At 33.3% G+C, this 17,722-nt stretch overlaps 1 protein-coding gene across 1 annotated transcript; it reads right to left on the reverse strand.

Moving 5' to 3' along the window:
* Window positions 1-788: 788 nt before the first annotated feature.
* LOC145303733 (protein c-ets-1-A-like) lies at window positions 789-4,303 on the reverse strand. Its single transcript, XM_080145338.1, has 2 exons — window positions 4,105-4,303; window positions 789-3,095 (listed from the first exon to the last, which is right to left on the reverse strand). The coding sequence occupies exons 1-2, from the start codon at window positions 4,146-4,148 to the stop codon at window positions 1,550-1,552; spliced, it is 1,590 nt and encodes a 529-aa protein (XP_080001464.1). The 5' UTR covers window positions 4,149-4,303; the 3' UTR covers window positions 789-1,549.
* Window positions 4,304-17,722: the final 13,419 nt, after the last annotated feature.

Genomic DNA, 17,722 nt, shown 5'->3' on the forward strand with positions numbered 1-17,722 from the left:
TTAGAATTCTGTCGGTATAAAAATTCAATGGTTTTTGCTGACTTTTTGGGGTCGTCGCAAAGTCGTTATTAGTTATCTATCGCATCTATCGTTATTACATATATTCGTAGAAAACTGGATATAATACGAGGCTATACACAAATTTTCAGTATGGCTAAGAATCGGTTCTAATTCACTGGATCTTACATGGTTTCGAAGCAATACTGGATAGAATTTTAATGGTATTTCTTTTTCAGGTTATCTTTTTCTTTCTAGGTGACTTATAGAGCAGCTTCGCTACAAAATATCCTATTTAACCTATCCTACTTTATTGTTTAAAAACATAAAGGTCAAATGCTTAATAAGATATTCGTTGCATACAAACATTCTATTACTTTTGTACAAGGATAAGCGGGTTATTAAACAACTTAAGGGTCTAAAAATGTCTAAATCGAAATGGTAATATTCTGATATAAAAAGGATGATCATACGCATAAGTTGCGAAGCAAAAAACACTGAATATCCAAATAAAACATAGAAATAATGAAACTTTTAGGAAAAAGATAATTTTGTCCATTATTCATGACCAATCAGACAAACAGACCAAGTGAATCATACACTAGAAACTTCAACAAAAATTCCATTAGTCTACCTTAAATAGCAGCCGAGAAAATCACACTTCCTCCACAAAAGAGGTTAATTAGAGTAGCTTCGCTAAAATATTACATAAAGGATTTAAGTACTGTTGTGATGACCTACAAACCCTAATTATAGAGTATTAGCTACAATAAAAAATTTAAAAGCAAAAATATCAAACTGTAAAATGTATATTTTTAAAAACTTATTTTTCTGTACAATTTTTATAAAAACAAGGATGACAAAATCCATAATAAAACAACAAGGTTTAAAATTGTAAAAATAATCACAGATAATAACCTTTAATAATCATAAAATGCTCGTTTTTAGGGCCAAAAAAGGGCATCAAAAAGACACATAATAAAGCCTTTTTAAAACCCATTTTTGACAAACCCCTTTTTAAAAATTATGAGATCAATATAATAAAAATGGTATGGCCATTGAGTTTTTTTGAAGTAAAAAATAGCAGACAAAAATATGAAAAAGTTTTCTAATTTTAAATATTTGTCTGACCTTTAAACACTTTTTGATACATAAATTTGTTTAAGTATTTTTGTATGGCCCAAAAATATTAAATATGGCTTTCTAAAAGTCGAAAATAAAATGGCTTTTGTTTGTAAAATAAGTTAGGAGTGGTAAATTACACCCGGAGAAATTCTATTATGCCTCCAACTTTTAAAAACAAACCATTGAATAATACAAATATTATCAACAAAGAAAATAATGTTATTTTTATTTGGAAGAAAAGCTAGAGGCATAATAGTCTTTCTTCAAATGACATTTCCCTCCCAGAAATTAAGTATAAGAATGATTTTTGAAAGACTACAATTTTAATAATGGAATAATTTTGATACAATAAAAATGCACTAAGTTAATATAAGGTTTTAATGGCAAAATTTTTGTTTTAACAAATATTCGATTACTGTATTAAATTTCACTGTTCGATTTTTGAATCAGGGATTGGGGATAGGTTAACCATGCTATGAATTTGATCCGGGGAGTAGCCCAGCAGACCCTGTAGGTCACAGACAAATCTGTACACGTACCGTTTTCCCGCCGTTTTCAGGATGATGTTTTTGTCATAATAATATCTCAGGCCTCTGGAGAGCTTCTCGTAATTCATTTTTGGTTTGTTTTTTCGGTTGCCCCACCTTCTGGCAACCTCATCGGGGTCAATCATCTTGAACTCCCAGCCGTCGCCGGTCCAGGCGATAAAGTGCTGGCAGGACTTGTCTGTCAACAGCTCCAGCAAGAACTGCCACAGCTGAATTGGACCGGAGCCGGTAAAGCACGGCCCTGACGGGCTAAGGCCACCGCCGGGCGGCATCATCATGTCCATTTCAGAAGGTACAGGTACGCGTAGCGGCAGCGGCTTCTGGTCGCCGGATTGGGTCATGATGGTGTTGGAGGACGGGGTGCTGGTGACTATTTGGTACACGTTGCTGCTGATTGGGGTCAGGTAGTCACTGGTGGATAACTGGGGGACGGCCCATGAGTTGGTTTGATCATAGGTATACATACCATATGGATCCATAAGGTTATAGTGATGGGAGTAGGTGGGGAGAGGGGGGACACGGTTATGGTGGGGATTTGCTACTAGCGGGGGAGGAGATATGCTTGATTTATCCCCATCCCCAGATGAAATTGAAGGCGATTGTTGTTGGGACATCCCCATCAGGGGCGTTGTAAACGAATAAGGCTCGTATAACCGGTCATAATCAAAGCTCGGCACAGCCGTTTGTTCCAGCTGTTCTTGTTTGGGGTTGAAATTGTTGTTGTTTTCAGGAACTGTTGACTGGTGCGGCGGATTTACGTTGTTTTGTTGTTGGGTGGAGGATAGTTGTGTATACGTTCTGGCATTAGTATCAACATTTTCTAGGGTAGCATAATTATTGCCGGATTTGTCTAGGTTGTCTTTGGTATCAACATCTTTTTGTAGAATTTCTAGATGCGCCCACAGGATGTCGCCCATAAATGGCGGAGCCCGCGAAATAAATTCCTCTTTGTCCATGGCACATACCTGGCGACCACTGAGAGACAGGCTGGCAACAAATGTATCAATATGGGGGCCCTGCAGGGAGAACTCACGGATGGCCCATGACAGCCAGTGTGCCACGTGGTCATGGGACCAAAAGCGGGGATCACGTGGCACCCCCAGCCTCTCACTGTCCTTGTCCCAGGTGCCGTAGGTCGTGGCCAGCACATCCCTGTGCTGTTTGCTTGCATTGTACACACTGTTGGAGGAGTGATCGTTGTTGCCACCATCCGTGCCACCACTGCTGCTGTTCTCAGACAGGTCACTAAGACTTGGAACTTTGCGCAGCTGATGCCGTTGGGATTCTTGCGGTGGTGTTGCATAAGTTTGGCCGCCACTGGCGGCTAGAACAGAGCTGTAGGGCGGCAGCAGGCTGCTGTTGGTGATTCCGTAGCCGCCGATTTTCATACCCATGCTGGGCAGGCTGTAAAACTCGTTGTCAAGGCTGAAATAAAAAAAAAATTATTAGTTTTTGTTATAATAGTTATTTGTTGCATCGCATTATAGACAGCTTTCCGCAGATATCAAATTTAGAAGGACCAGGCCTACCAATCAGCTGCTAATTTCATGGTTTTTTTTATTAATCTTGAGAAAATGTCTTTAAAACGATACGAGAAATGATTTTTCAATAAGGCTAGGAACCAGTTCTAATCCAGCGGATATCAATAAGTTTTGAAACCATACTGGAAAATGTATTAAATCCAACCCTGGAACCCTGCACCTTTAATTAAAAATTATTGTTCATGAAAAGAACAAAAATACATGCATCAATGATTTTTTAACTTTTTTCTCCAGACAGACAGTGAAATTTTATTACATAAAAATCGCTTTATTTATTATTTAATAGTAATTAATTCAATGAAATAATTCAAATTAAAAATACTTACTAAAATTAATTTTTGATATAAAAACTTAAAGTTTAGATATTTTTGTTTGTTTCATGACGTTATTTGTGTTTAAATGAAATATATTACAAGTTTAGAGATTTTTTAAGATTAAAAGAAATCTATGAAATATCCTATGATAAAAAGCAGTAGGGTTTTTTTTGTAATATTTCTATACTACTGAATAGATTGCGTTCTTCTTTTCATAGAACCTTGGATGGTTTAAGGCTATTTAATTCTTATATCTAAGTTTGCCTACTTTCCTTAATTATACGAAGAAGTGCAGCCGCTAATATGTAATGATGTAGTATGTTTTTTTGTCTAAAGCTAAATATCTCGGAAAATACTACTGGTTGTACTTTTTATTTAGGGAAGCTTTAAGAACATCTTTAAGGTTGTTTTTGGTCTAATTTTTTATATTCCTAACCCTCCTCTAGAGGCCAAGGGCAAAGTAATTGGTAGCTGATTTTGCACTATTTAGCCGCAGCAAAAACACAATTATATTAAATCAAAAGAATATGGGAGGTGAATCGTGTAAAAATTTAAATAAAATAATAAACTGATATTTACCTCATTGTATCGCTTATCCAAGAGTTGGGACTTTCCAAAGTCATTTCATAAAATCACAAATTTTCAGGCAAAATTGTTTTTTTCTGTATATTTTATATAACTAAAAGTGATATTTTTAGTAAATAATTGGCACTAGAATGGCACAGTCATAACAATATGATGTTCTTTTTCCTTTGTGTGCTACCACAGCATTTGCGTTGAACTGAGCAATATAATATTATATCAAATAGGCAATGCTTAATATCAAAGGGGAGGTTGGGGGCATAGGGAAGGGGAAAGCAGTGTAAAGAGGCTTCTGGGGACTAGGGGCGGGGTGTAGAGCGCCCCGTCTGTTTATATGCTGTGTAGGGCAGTAAACATAGGCAACTTAATATTACAGGAGGGTTGGTGGCAGATTTACAACAGTAAAATATTAAATTTAGGAGTTTTGACATTTTAAACATAAATCATGATTTAGTCATATAAAAAAACCAATGCTTTCTCTCAAAGCAAATTTCCCTCTTGCTTTAAGAACCTAGTAAAAGTATCTGACTCTGATTATGACGTAAAAAAATTAGCCAATGAGAGGCCAGTATACACTGTAATTGACTAATGGTAAAATTTATAGTGGCCTTCCATTGGCTAATTTTTGTCACTTCATAATCAGAGTCAGACACTTTTACTAGGTTCTTGCTTTAAATAAATTAAAAATAAGAGAGGGGGGGGGGAGGAGTTTTAAATTGTTTGTTTAATGTTTATTACTTTAGGTCAGACTAAGTTAGGTTATATTAAGTATGGGAACCCCTGTAGGAATTTGGCATAGAAAACTACAACCTCCCATGATTTTCAATTTATTTCAACTAGGTGGAGGGGTTCAGTGCTCGATAGACACTTTGTGGGAAAGCAAATACTTTTTTAGGAATTTTTTTATTTTATTAAACAAATTATATTTAATTATATTTTAAAATAAGTAATATACATACATACATTACTTATTTTTAACCAAGTTATAAGTTATAACTAAGTTTTGCAATAATTTTCATTTCATATTTTATATATTATGGCATTAAACAAAAGTGATAAAATAGACCTAAATTTACATTTTAGAGAATTATGACAAAAGTCCTTGTTTTATATAATAATACCAATAAAGATTGGTAGATGTTTTGAGTGTTGCTAATTTGCCGCGCTTTGTTTGTGACCCAACCCGTACTTTGCACTGCATAAGCGGGATGAGAACTTGGATGGGGGGGAGGGTCCAAGGTTTTAAATCTTAAAAGGGGGAAGCCTACGGAGGGACTCTGGAGAAAGTCCGCCGCTCATCGGGACCCATTCTCTCATTGGTCGGTTGCACACAGCCAATCAAAGGTCAGCTGTACTCAGTTCATATCTGACTCACTTAGGGTTTCTCTCCCCTTTTCCCACTCTTTCTTTTCACTGCCCTTTCTCATATTTTCCATATCTCTCTCTCTCCCTCCTTTATATAATCCATTCTAAATAGCCCGGGGTTACACCTGTACGAAATTTCCCATACAAAAATATAGCAAGCCAGGATAGATAGATAGACAATGTGAATAGATAGATAATTAGATAGCAAGGGGGTAGTGCACTCAACTCTCTGTGTGTGTACAATACAATGCTCTGATAATGATAGAAATTTAGATAGAAAATGGCAGGGGAAGATGGATATTGTCTAGATAGCAAATGAAGATAGATAGCAATTTTGTGTTTATTGTTTTGATATAGTTATTTAGATAGAAAATAAAAAGAGATTAGAAATTAAACTAATTTTGCCTTTTTGCCAGTATAAAACAGTTTCTTTTATTTCTAATTTTTTGGCAAAAGGGGTGTCTTACCCCCTTTGAAAATAGCTTAAAACCACCAGAGGACCAGTAGCTATAATTCACCAAAGAGAAAAGCTCAATCGGCTCATCAGTTCTTGAGATCCTAAGCTTTAAAAAGACGGACAGGCATATAGACGTTCATATATCGTTCAACTTTGTGTTTAAGATATTAAAAAGCTTAAAATTTACTTAATAATGTTTTGAATTACAGAAAAGTTTAAGTCAAAATAATCCTTTAGCAAATTAATCTCTCATAAATGTATAAAAATGTTTGATCTGGCAGGTATCTCTAAAACACGGTCCTTTGTGTACTATTAAGTAATTTTATTTATGCTCCGTTGGTTTTTAGTTGATTTACTCAACTACTATATAACCAGAATCCATACAAAAATGATAAAATAAAAAAAAAATAGCATACTTCGCTCTTATCCTATTATATATATTATTTTGTCTGAAGCTTAAGATTTAAATGATTGCCGATTGAGTTCTCCAATGTAGGGAGGCTTCACACTGGTCCCAAGATGATTTTAGCCTGCCCTTCCCTACCCTAACCCATAGGGAACTCCTAGATGCAAGGGACGCAGCCACTAGAGTAATAGTAATTTTCTCCATATCCCGATGTTATAAATCTTAAGTAAGGTTTCTCATTTATAAACATTTTCTTTCATTCATCAACATTTTGATTGGGTGGTGAAACTTCTCCGAAAATAATTTTATTCGAAAGGGTCCTGTTTGTCTACAATAATTGGGGGTGTGCATAAATTTATTGTCCACTGTCTTATCCCTTAAGATCACTGTTAAATACTAAATCTAAAAAAAACTAAATAAGTGAGACAGTTTTTAATTTGAAATCATATTTTTTGCTATTTTATAATATTTTTTTATTTGTTTTATGAAAATACTTTCCATTGCTACTGGGCAAAATTTATATTTTTTAGAGGGGGGAAAATTGTCTGAAAGAAAACATGATTTTGGGGGGATTAAAAATAAAAGAGGGGGTTGCTAGCTCTGCTTTTTCCATGGCTAGGCAATATTAATTTTGGTTGGTCAAACATTGAAGCTCCAGGGAAAGAGGGATAGATAAACCCTGGAAAAACTGGAAGCATATTCAATAATCAAGCAGCTTTCGGTGGCGGGGTAACCAAACGCCTAGCCTTATTAAAAGCTAAGCTTTTCTATAATTAGGGTCGGTCCGTCCGTCCGTCCGTCACGGATAGCTTTTTTCGTTAATTTAGACATGTTAGAATTGTCCTATCGATTTCAAATTTTGCATGGTGATTCCTTTAGTAGTTAGGTACGATTTAGAAAACGTAGCAACTCTATTATCTTTACCTAAATGTCCGTACGTCCATTTTAAACATGTTGATTTTTTTACTTTTGTAAATAGCTTTTTTCGTTAATTTAGGCATGTCAGAATTGTCCTATCGATTTCAAATTTTGCATGGTTATTCCTGTAATAGTTAGGTACGAGTTAGAAAGCGTAACAACTCTATAATCATTACCAGAATGTCTGTACGTCCATTTTTAACATGTTGATTTTTTTTTACATCTTTAACAACAAATTTGTATGTGACCTAATTATCCGATTGGTCTGATTTTTGGTATACTGATTCCTGGGACAACAAAGTACAATATTATAAGCGAAGCAACTCTATAATTAAGTCCTAAAATGTAAGTATGTCCATAATCATTATCCTGTATCAAGCAGTTTTTTAACAAATTTACTTAAAATTTTGCTTTGACTCTTATACATTCGCATTCTGATTCTTCAGTTCTGTCATTATACAAGTGGTAATGTCCGTTTGTCCTTTCAGAGCTTCGCTTTTATGGATGTTGTCATCCTTGTTTTTAAATTCAGTTATAAAAAGAAAAAGGTTTTTAGGAGGGGTCATTTATCTTGGGAGGGAGTACCCTCTCCTAAAATTACAAACCTTCCCATATATTACTCATGGGAGCTATATTGTAAATGATAACCATATCGGTTCAGTGGTAAGTGATAACCTTTGGAACAAAATCACACAAAGACAGACAAACTAACGAAGTGTTACTTTATAAGGATTATAACGTTCATGTCGACTTTATGGCATTTAATAAATGTGTTCAGGGCTGACATATTAACGTAATGCCATTATACGCCATCGACATCAATTATGTAAGGTAGTATTGTCGAATTAGAGAAATTTTAAAAAGTATAAACTAAAATCTCGGATCATGGAAAGAAAACGAAGTAGTGGGTTTCATCGTTGTTTCAAAGTAGCTTTTGATAGTTGATTTTAGGATAGGTTAGGTTAACTTTGATGATTGCCCCGCAGGGTTAGGAAATGGGCCACGTAAGATTAGAGTCCCCCGCAAGGGCTAGAAATAGAAGAAAAGCTACTGAGAAAGTACGACGAAACCCGCTACTTCGTTGTCTTTCTATGATCCGAAATTTGTTTAATACTTTTCACATTATTTGTATGGACAAAGGACCTTTAAAACATTGGTCTCCACAAAAGTTTGTCATTCTGCATATCAGCCTGTCTTTTTAAGTTGATAAACATTTCTTTAAGAAATGCAAGAAAAATAAGCCTCTCCCCAAATATTTTTTACGACACAACCCAATCTGTCCCGATTTTGTATCACTTTGAAAAGTGCGATTCCAGTTACGTCATAGAGGTTTTGGGAAAGAAAAAGGGAAGGGGGGAAGAAAATCTCTTCAAAAGATATGGGAGAAATATAATGACGTCACAGGAATCGCACTTTTCAAAAGTGATACAAAATCGGGACAGATTGGGTTGTGTCATTTTTTACGTTAAACCTTTTTTATATTTAATCACTTATCTTTTTCTCCAATATAAAAAAAACCTTTATATTGAGCTAAAAAGCAATTTAAAACAAATTTATTGCTTTTTTTAGTTCAGTGTTTTTTAACAACAAAAAAGAGGGGTGAAACTTTTTTTCAGTGAAGCTTTCTAATAGTCCTGCATTTATTGTAAACCTTTTTCTGGGATGTTAGACTCCATGAAAATAAAAATAAAATAAGCATACCAATAAGATTCTTTATTCAAAAAAAAATTGGCGACTTGATAGGTTGGATTTAGGCCATTTTGGAGTTGAGGGAGGAGATTTTTAAACAGGAAAAAACAACTTCCATTTTCGAAAAAAAAGATATGATATCGGAGTAAGGCAGGTGTTATTGCTAAATTACTGTATATTTTCTTATCTATGAGTGACACATACAATCAAAATTAAATTTGACACACCCAAAAAGATTTTCTACAATTGTTCTTTGTTAGTTTGTCAGCACAATTTCAAAAAAAGCAAATTTTATCAACAATAATTTATATACCTAAGTTAAAAGTTAAGGTTTTTTTCATTTTTTTTTACTAGATAGCCTAATTCAGAAGTAAATATTATAGTCAGCAAGTTGGTAAAGAGGGAGAGAAAGATAGATAGAAGAGAGAGAGAAAGAGAGAGAGAGAGATGAGAAAGAGAGAGAGAGAGAAAGAAAGAGAGAGAGAGAGAAAGAAAAAGAGGGAAAGATAGATAGATAGGGAAAGAGAGAGAGAGAGAGAGAATTGAAAAGAGAAATTAACAAAAAATGAAAAGGAAGTAATGGGTAAGAGAGAGATAGGTAGAGAGAGAGAGAGAGAGAGGAAAAGAGAAATTAACAGATAATAAAAAGGAAGTAATGGGAAGGATAGAGAGAGAGAGAGAGATAAATAGAGAGAGAGAGAGAAAGAAAGAGAGAGAGAAAGAGAGAGAAGGAGAGAAAGAGAGAGAGAGAGAAAGAGAGAAAGAAAGAAAGAGAGAGAGAGAGAGAAAGAGAGAGAAAAAATAGAGAAATTAATAGAAATGAAAGAGGAAGTTATGTGGTAAAGGAAATGAGTCACTTTGTTTTGACCTGTTGCTTTGTACATATATGCAGGCAGGAAGCGGACCTGTTGATTTGTACATATATGCAGGCAGGGAGCGGACATTGGACTCTAACTTATACTGGTACTCAAAAACTTTAGCAACTTTTATTGAATTCTGATAGTTGGTTCCAATCTAGTATGTCCAAACTTTTCATTAAAAAAATCTACGGAAGGGGTAATTTGGTTTATCCTAATCAGGGATGTAAATAAATTTATTGTCGATTGTCTTATCCCATAAGATCCCTGAATATAGGATAGAAAGATATGTAGATAGATAGATAGATAGATAGACATAAAGGACATAAAGTTACTAAAGGAAATATTGACCTGTGCCTACTAGATGACCATCCATCCTGTTTTAATATGTACATATACCAGAAATAGATAGATAGATAGGCAAATAGACAGATAGATAAATGTACATATATAAGGAAGTTACTAAAGGAAATATTGACCTGTGCCTACTAGATGACCATCCATCCTGTTTTGGTGTGAACAACAGGATTTCCTGCCCACGAAAAAAAATCAAAGTATGGTTGCATTTTTATTGACTTACATTAATGGTGTCAACTTCAAGTGTTTCGGTACAGGGTGGGAGGGGACATTGGGCTGTTTATTACACTAGTCCCAAAAGTTTAATAGTAATGTTTGATTTTTCTTTGGCTTAACATTTTGGGAACCTTAATTGAATTTTGATTGGTTGGTTAATTAAGTAGAGTGTCCAAACATTTTAACCAGGGATAAGGGATGGGAAACGTAGGAAAATATTATTTCAGGCCTATTTCAAGCCTAGGCCTATTTCTAGCCTAATAAACCAGTTTTGGGATGACGCAGTAGTTCGTTATAAAAGCTAATGAAAAAGCTGTGTGTGTGTGTGTAGATAAAGTATAGAATCAAATTCAGGTAGCTAGTTTAAAGTAATAAACATAACTTTTTATAAACCTATATATTAATGGCTTTTGTTAAAATGAAGTTTTTTCTCTCCCAAAATTTTTTTATCTTTTACTTTGGTAATTTGAACTGTCAGAAAGCTATTGTTGGGTTTCCCTCAGACAGATTTTAGTTTGTATTATTTAAGCATTTTTATTAATGAGTAAAAATTTTATTTGAAAATTTCATTGCTAATTAAAATTCAAAATAAATAAACAAATATGCACTTGGGTAACATTCTATCAAGTTCTTTGGAAACTATAATGTAATGATATATCTGTACTGTGTTGTATTGTACAAATATTAGGATAAAGGTGTTGTATCAATTCCGTATTAGATTTTTAAAATTCAAAATACAACATCTAATTTATAAACTACCAAATGAAAATTCGTAGCTACCTTCTTTCCAAAAAAAATAATCCCCTTATTTTTGTTTTTTCTATATGGCCCTTTTTTAATGTTTAACTCTAAGCAGATTTAATAATTAAACTAATGTGATCTAACACCATTTATATTTATTTTATCGTAGCAGACGAAATCATTATTTTTTCTATAATTGTCTGCTTCTAAAATTTTCGCCAATTGGTGATTGGTTGATACAAAACAAGCCCAAATCACAGAACACTATTGGTTTAGAGCTGTAGCCAATATGAGCCGTCCGCCAGTAAGGTCATTAAATTAGGCAAATGGTAAAAGTTGCATGATCCCTTTCAAAACCAGGCCGAGACCTAATTTATTGCCAGGTTTCCTATCCCTTATCCCTGATTTTAACCACTAATTGTAACCTACAGAAGGGGTTAATATCATTAGGAATGTATATCAATTTATCGTTCATTGTCTTATCCCTTTAGATCCCTGTTTATGATTAGACCATGAGATTATTGGTTTGAGCCCCTGCCATAACTGCCTTGTAACTTAGGAGGAATGTTTTAGCTCATAAAAAGCACATTTTTTATATTTTCCATGAGACGATTTTTGTTTCAGTAATAAAAAAGAACTTATTGGTGTAAAAGTCTAGACACTGCTGATTTGTATCAACATTTCCTGATATCATCTCTTTCTAAGACAAACATGACTGAATTGACCCACCTAATTAAAAAAAATATCAACATATTGCAAAATAGAAAAAGTCATTAGATCAAATCCTATATGATTTACTGGGCTTGTCCAGGAGTTATGGTTTTCCTAGTCTTAGAAAAATATAAAGGAGGGAGGGGACATTGGGCTGTTGATTACACTGGTACCCAAAGTTTTAGAACCACGAAATCCTATTCGTTGACTAAAAAAAGTTTGGGTTCTTTTATTAAATTCTGTTTGGTTGGTTCCAAACTAGAATATCAATTAATTGTCCATTGTCTTATCCCTTGAGACCCTAGGAAACCCTAACTCTTAACATAAAAAAATTTAAAGGATTTTGCCAAATATGAAAATATCTTTCTTTAAAAAATCTTCTGTAAAATGAGAAAAATCTTCTAAAGTTGGTTGATTCTCATGTTCTAATTTCTATCATTACTCATTACCACTAATGATTCAATACATATAGTTCTATATATAATGATAATAATGAAAATTAAGGTCGATAACATCCAGCAAAGTTCCCATGGTTTAAAAATATCGAGGGCACAGGAAATGGCTTGGAGATGAGTAGCTTTTAATATGCCTGTGTGTGTGTGTGTATGTGTGTGTGATTATTTGAAATTTTGATGAAAGGTTTCGTGATTTTTTAACTATGTAAAAAGTACTAATCGATGGATTTTTGGTTAAAAATTGCTTTGTTTTGTTTATTAATTTGAACCCTAATGTTAAAAGTTTAAAGACGTGCTTGTCTGTCTACCTATCTTTCTATCTATCTATCTTTCTGCCTTTGTGTCTATCAGTCTTTCTGTCAGCCTGTCTATCTATCTATCAATCAATCTATCTATCTAACATCTATCTATCTAGCTAGCTATCTATCTATCTATCTAACATCTATCTATCTAGCTAGCTATCTATCTATCTATCTATCAATCTATCTATCTATCAATCAATCTATCTATCTAGCTAGCTAGCTATCTATCTATCTATCTAGTTTTCTTTGTTTGTGTTGAATAATGCATAATAAAATAACAAAACCGACTATATCCATTAAAAGCGAGGCACAAATATATTTATGAAACAATTAAATGATTTACCGCTCTCTGCTGAATCTTTATGATTCTCTTTTATTATATAGCTTCTCATTGGTCCTGGGTAAAACCCTCCCTAGAAAATTATTGCTCCTAAATTCTTTATTTTTTCTTTTTAAAACTTAAATGAAAGTAAACCTTTATCTGCTAATCATATCAACATTTGGTCTTACTAAATTCACACTATAATCAAGTTACATTGTATATAAATTTCTAAATAGATTGTATATCAACTCTAAAACAAAGAATTTTATCCAACAGACGTACAAGAATAATTTAAGAATAGCTTCGCTACTACAAATCTTTGTGTAAACTGAACCATGAAACATGGCATGCAATGAACTAAATTTTTCTAGAGTTTTAGTTAATAAAAGGTTTCGTGATTTTTAAACCTTTTGGTTTGAAAGGTTTCGTGATTTTTCTATTAAATCCTTCCTATAATATGAAGTCAAAGTGGTAAGGTTCCCTTCCTATAACGGCTAGGGGCGTAGCAATTAGTATTATTTAAAGTAACAGGATGTCTCACTCTTGGCACAACTATCAGTTTGTTGTATCTATATGTATGCACTTATGTCCATTAAGATCCAGCGAACGGCTGTAATGAATATATTGTTCCACAGTGCTATTTTCAGGTAAGTTGTTCAAGGTTTTAATGGTTTTTAGAGGTGGATTAACCCAGGCACCCCCCCCCCCCCCACCACTCCTACAATAAATAAATATATTATAGGGGGTATACCCTCACCCTCTAGGAGGTACAGCCCCCAGAGCCGAAACCACATAAAGAGTAAATTTCAATTACTTACACATAACTATGTTTAAAATATTTGGTTTTTCCGAAGCAAGACAGACATTCACACACACACACACAGATCCACACTCCTACACACAAACATATACACACATACACACACACAAAAACAAACACACAGACAAACGCATGACACATCCTTTTCCGAGAAGCCTTGTGACACACAACACACACGCGTGTGTTGTAAACAAACAGATACAATTACAGACACAACACACTAGCACGTTTACCCCAGGGATCTAAAGGGATAAGACGTGGCCGATAAATTGATGTACATCCCTAATGATAATACACAAAACTACCCCTTCTGTATATTACAATTAGTGGTTGAAACGTTTGGACACTCAATTAACCAACCAAAATTCAAAGTCCCCGAAGTTGTTGAGACAACGAATAAGAAAACGTTATCATATGAATTTGAGGACTAGTGTAATAAACAGCCCAATGTCCCCTTAATCCATGTGTTTCCTCATTTAGAAAAAGCACATCTTTTCTATTGATGTGTTTATCCGTCCTTCTAAACGTCTATAATGGATAGCTCTGATTATTAAGTAAGGCATGTTAGAATTATCCTATGGATTTAAAACCGTGAACTAGGATAAGACATAGAATAAGGAGGAATAGAAGTGAAAACCATAAAAGTTTCTGGGAAATTAGAAGGAATCTTTGCCATGCGCAGTAAAGACAATAATGCTAAAGTACAAATCACACTAACTAGTTGGACAAAATTAGAAAAATTTAATTTGTATCATAATCTAATATATACTGTTAAAATTTTTTTTGTTCTTCATGATTTAACATTATGTATTGTAGTGTAACACGCTTGCCTTTGGGACATATCATTATAATTCTCTGTAATCAGAAGGTAGTTATTTACCCATAAACAAATGTATATAATAGAGACTAATTCTCTGATACACACCTCATATAGAAGTGAAGACAGCAAAAGCTGCTTGGTCGTTTAAGACAAAGATGAAAAGTCCTTAACATTTGTTGTTTTAATTTTGGTAAGTACAATTGACCACATTTGTAATTTTCAAGGGTCATTTAAATGGGTACTGCCCCTTCCTCTCCCTCCCCCCCTACCACAAGTTAATGTATGGATGTAGTTGCTATCATGTATAAATCAGCTGTTGAAAAAACATACATAAGAGCGCAACCTAGTTTTATAATATAAATACCAAGAGCAATATTTTTTGTAAATTTTCTTACATAATTAAATTTTTTAAGGCTTAAAATGCACATCAAATTCATTTTTACTCATTGTGAATAGGGAAGAGAAAGGTGGAAGCTTGGCTACAAGGCTTTTAGTAAATCATTGCAAAAGGAATTTATTTTGAATATTTTTTCTGAATAATTACTGAAATCATGTTATTTACTAGCAGCCTTATAGCCATTTTTGTCTTTCAAATGTTCCAATTTCATTTCAGGCTAGCCAGGCAGAATCTTCTACCTGGATTCTATTCTATACTTTATCTTCTTTGGGATAAGATGGCGTCCACAGTGATTTGAACGTCCGAAAATTTGACACCCCTCTTGCTGTTTTAAAAACCCGTCCGGCAAGAATTCGAATGTATTAGGCTTCGATTATTTGATACTTTACAATGTTTTTTTCTTTACAAAGGGCTCTAACCAAGTCTAATAATTCTTACAGCTTCCCTGATTAGCCAATGACAACTTAAACACAAACGAATGCACATTATTTTAGAATAGTTTGGAAGTAAGTTGTATGCTAACTAACTGCTCTTGGTTAATAAGTGTCTTCAAAAAAGATTCACAAGTCTACCTTTAATATGAAAAATGATATTTCCCCATGTTGTTAAGGACGGACAGACAAATTAAATTATAGAGTAGCATCTACCAATTATTGTTTTGCTGATTAGAAAAATAATTCTCAATTACCCTCCAACAAACTATTTTTAAACCTTTCCTGGACCTATATGAAGCTATACTGTAAGAGGAGAACCAAATCGGTTCAGTGATCAGCAGACAGACAGACATCATATTTTTTTACATACATATAATAGAAACGTGAGTCTGTTGAAATTTCTCTGAATGACAGGGAAGGATGGAACTCTGGACTGTAAACAATACTGAGATGGGTTTTTAAGTCCAGAATGCCGCGTTTTTTCTACATTTTTTAGACTTGTCAATCAATCATAATTATAAAATTCCTCGAAGGATTTAAACAGAGTATACAACTATTTATTTAATTATTTCGCTTTTGTTGGTACGGCTTTTATAGAAGAAAATAAATAATCTTTACTCCATTTTTGCTGTATTTTAATTAATGCATCTTTATAGAGCTTTATTAGACATTATACAAATGGCTAAAATAATAATTTTAAAATTTTGCATTTCTAAGTTGTATACTCTGCTAATAACCTACGAGGCATTTTCATAATAATGATTGATTGACGGAAGACGACAGTTCTAAAAAATGGACTCAAAAACCCATCTCTGGTACCCAAAGATTGGGTACTTTTATTGAATTCTGAAAAAGTAGTACCAAAACTTTTCAACCAATAATTTTAATCAAAAGATTGGGTAATTTGGTTCATCATTATTTTTATCATCCATTGTCTTATCCCCTAAGATTCTTGGAGAATGATGATTTCAATTAGAATTGTTGAAGACAGAGCACTTCCGGACCTTATATCAAGTAATTACCACGGATACAGGGACAGTACAAGGGACAATTTTTACAATTACATATGAGATTGAACCTAAAGAAAATATTACTGATGATGTACATATTAAATAAATTTCATAGGACAAGATTTTGATCCCACTTAAAAGCCCATTTTCAAACAAAAAATTGTCTTGTTTCATATTTTGTCTATTCTGAATTTCTTTGTCTGCTAGTAATTAAGTTTATTATTTTCAGAGAGCTTAGTCTCCTACAATAATGAGCAGATAACGGCATTCTTGTGCTCTACCCCAAAAAAATCAAATAGTAAAAGAAAAGTTTTCCCCATGAAGTCTAAAATAACCAATTATGAATTTTCAACCCATTGATCCATCCTCTCATCCATGAGTAATAATGGTCACCCTTTGAGTACAAGGATACTACAATGGCAGATTATCTAATATACTCCAATTTCTTATTTGTAAAATTCCTACTTTGGTAGTTTACAAATTTATTCTTTTATCTGCAAACTAAATTGGTTGATCTTAATTTAAATCAATGAAACCAGCTAAAATTTGGGGTATTTGGTACATTATATGCAATCAAGCTCTAAAGTAAATATGTTGGTTCTTATTACAAACAAGGATGACAACATCCATAAGTAGCGAAGCACAAAAAATCATGAATGGAATGTAGATTTAAAGTGTATTTATAAAAATCACGAATAGATTTATTGGAGAAAATAAACACGAAACCTTGTTTTATTTTGTATAATGATGATGGTCAAAGTAAATTACATAAAATATGCTAATAACAGTGAGGAAAATTATTTTGATACTGACAGGAAATTTAATGTTTATATCCTTAACATCTGTATACATTTTTAGCTCTATATCTCAACGTTGAAGTGTTCAGCTGCCATTCTTGAAAAAGGTTGAATATTTGTGCATAAGAAAAATGCGCTAAAACCATTTTTGGATGTTGACACCTAGGTTTTGAATTTTAGATTTTACTGTACTTTTAAAATAAAAACTGAAATATTTTTTGTTGTTCTATTAATTGCATTAAAACACGAAGAAAATAAGCCATTAATCATTAAATTCTGATAACTATAAGTAAATTGCTTTTAAAAAAGTTCTCATAAAAAAAACACACTGTATTTGGTTTTCAATAAAAAATATTACTTATTTTATCAATTTCTAAGTAACTATACATTGGTTTAAAGCAAGGATTATGTTAAAAGTCAGCTTAAACATTAGGAAAAATAAAGAACTATGTGAAAAAGTTTAATTTTAGCTTTAATGGGAGAAAAAAGCAATTTAATGCACATTTTATATAATACGTAAAATTTCTTCCTTTCCCTTTAC

The sequence above is a fragment of the Acartia tonsa genome, chromosome 13, assembly GCF_053477335.1.
Source record: "Acartia tonsa isolate MP-2025a chromosome 13, ASM5347733v1, whole genome shotgun sequence".
Lineage (NCBI taxonomy): Eukaryota > Metazoa > Arthropoda > Copepoda > Calanoida > Acartiidae > Acartia > Acartia tonsa.

Bases quoted from the DNA above. Each gene is read 5' to 3' on its own strand.
- LOC145303733 (XM_080145338.1), bottom strand. From the start codon at position 4,148: ATGACTTTGGAAAGTCCCAACTCTTGGATAAGCGATACAATGAG. The intron at 3,096-4,104 runs GTAAATATCAGT...TTTTTATTTCAG, and splicing joins TGGATAAGCGATACAATGAG to CCTTGACAACGAGTTTTACA.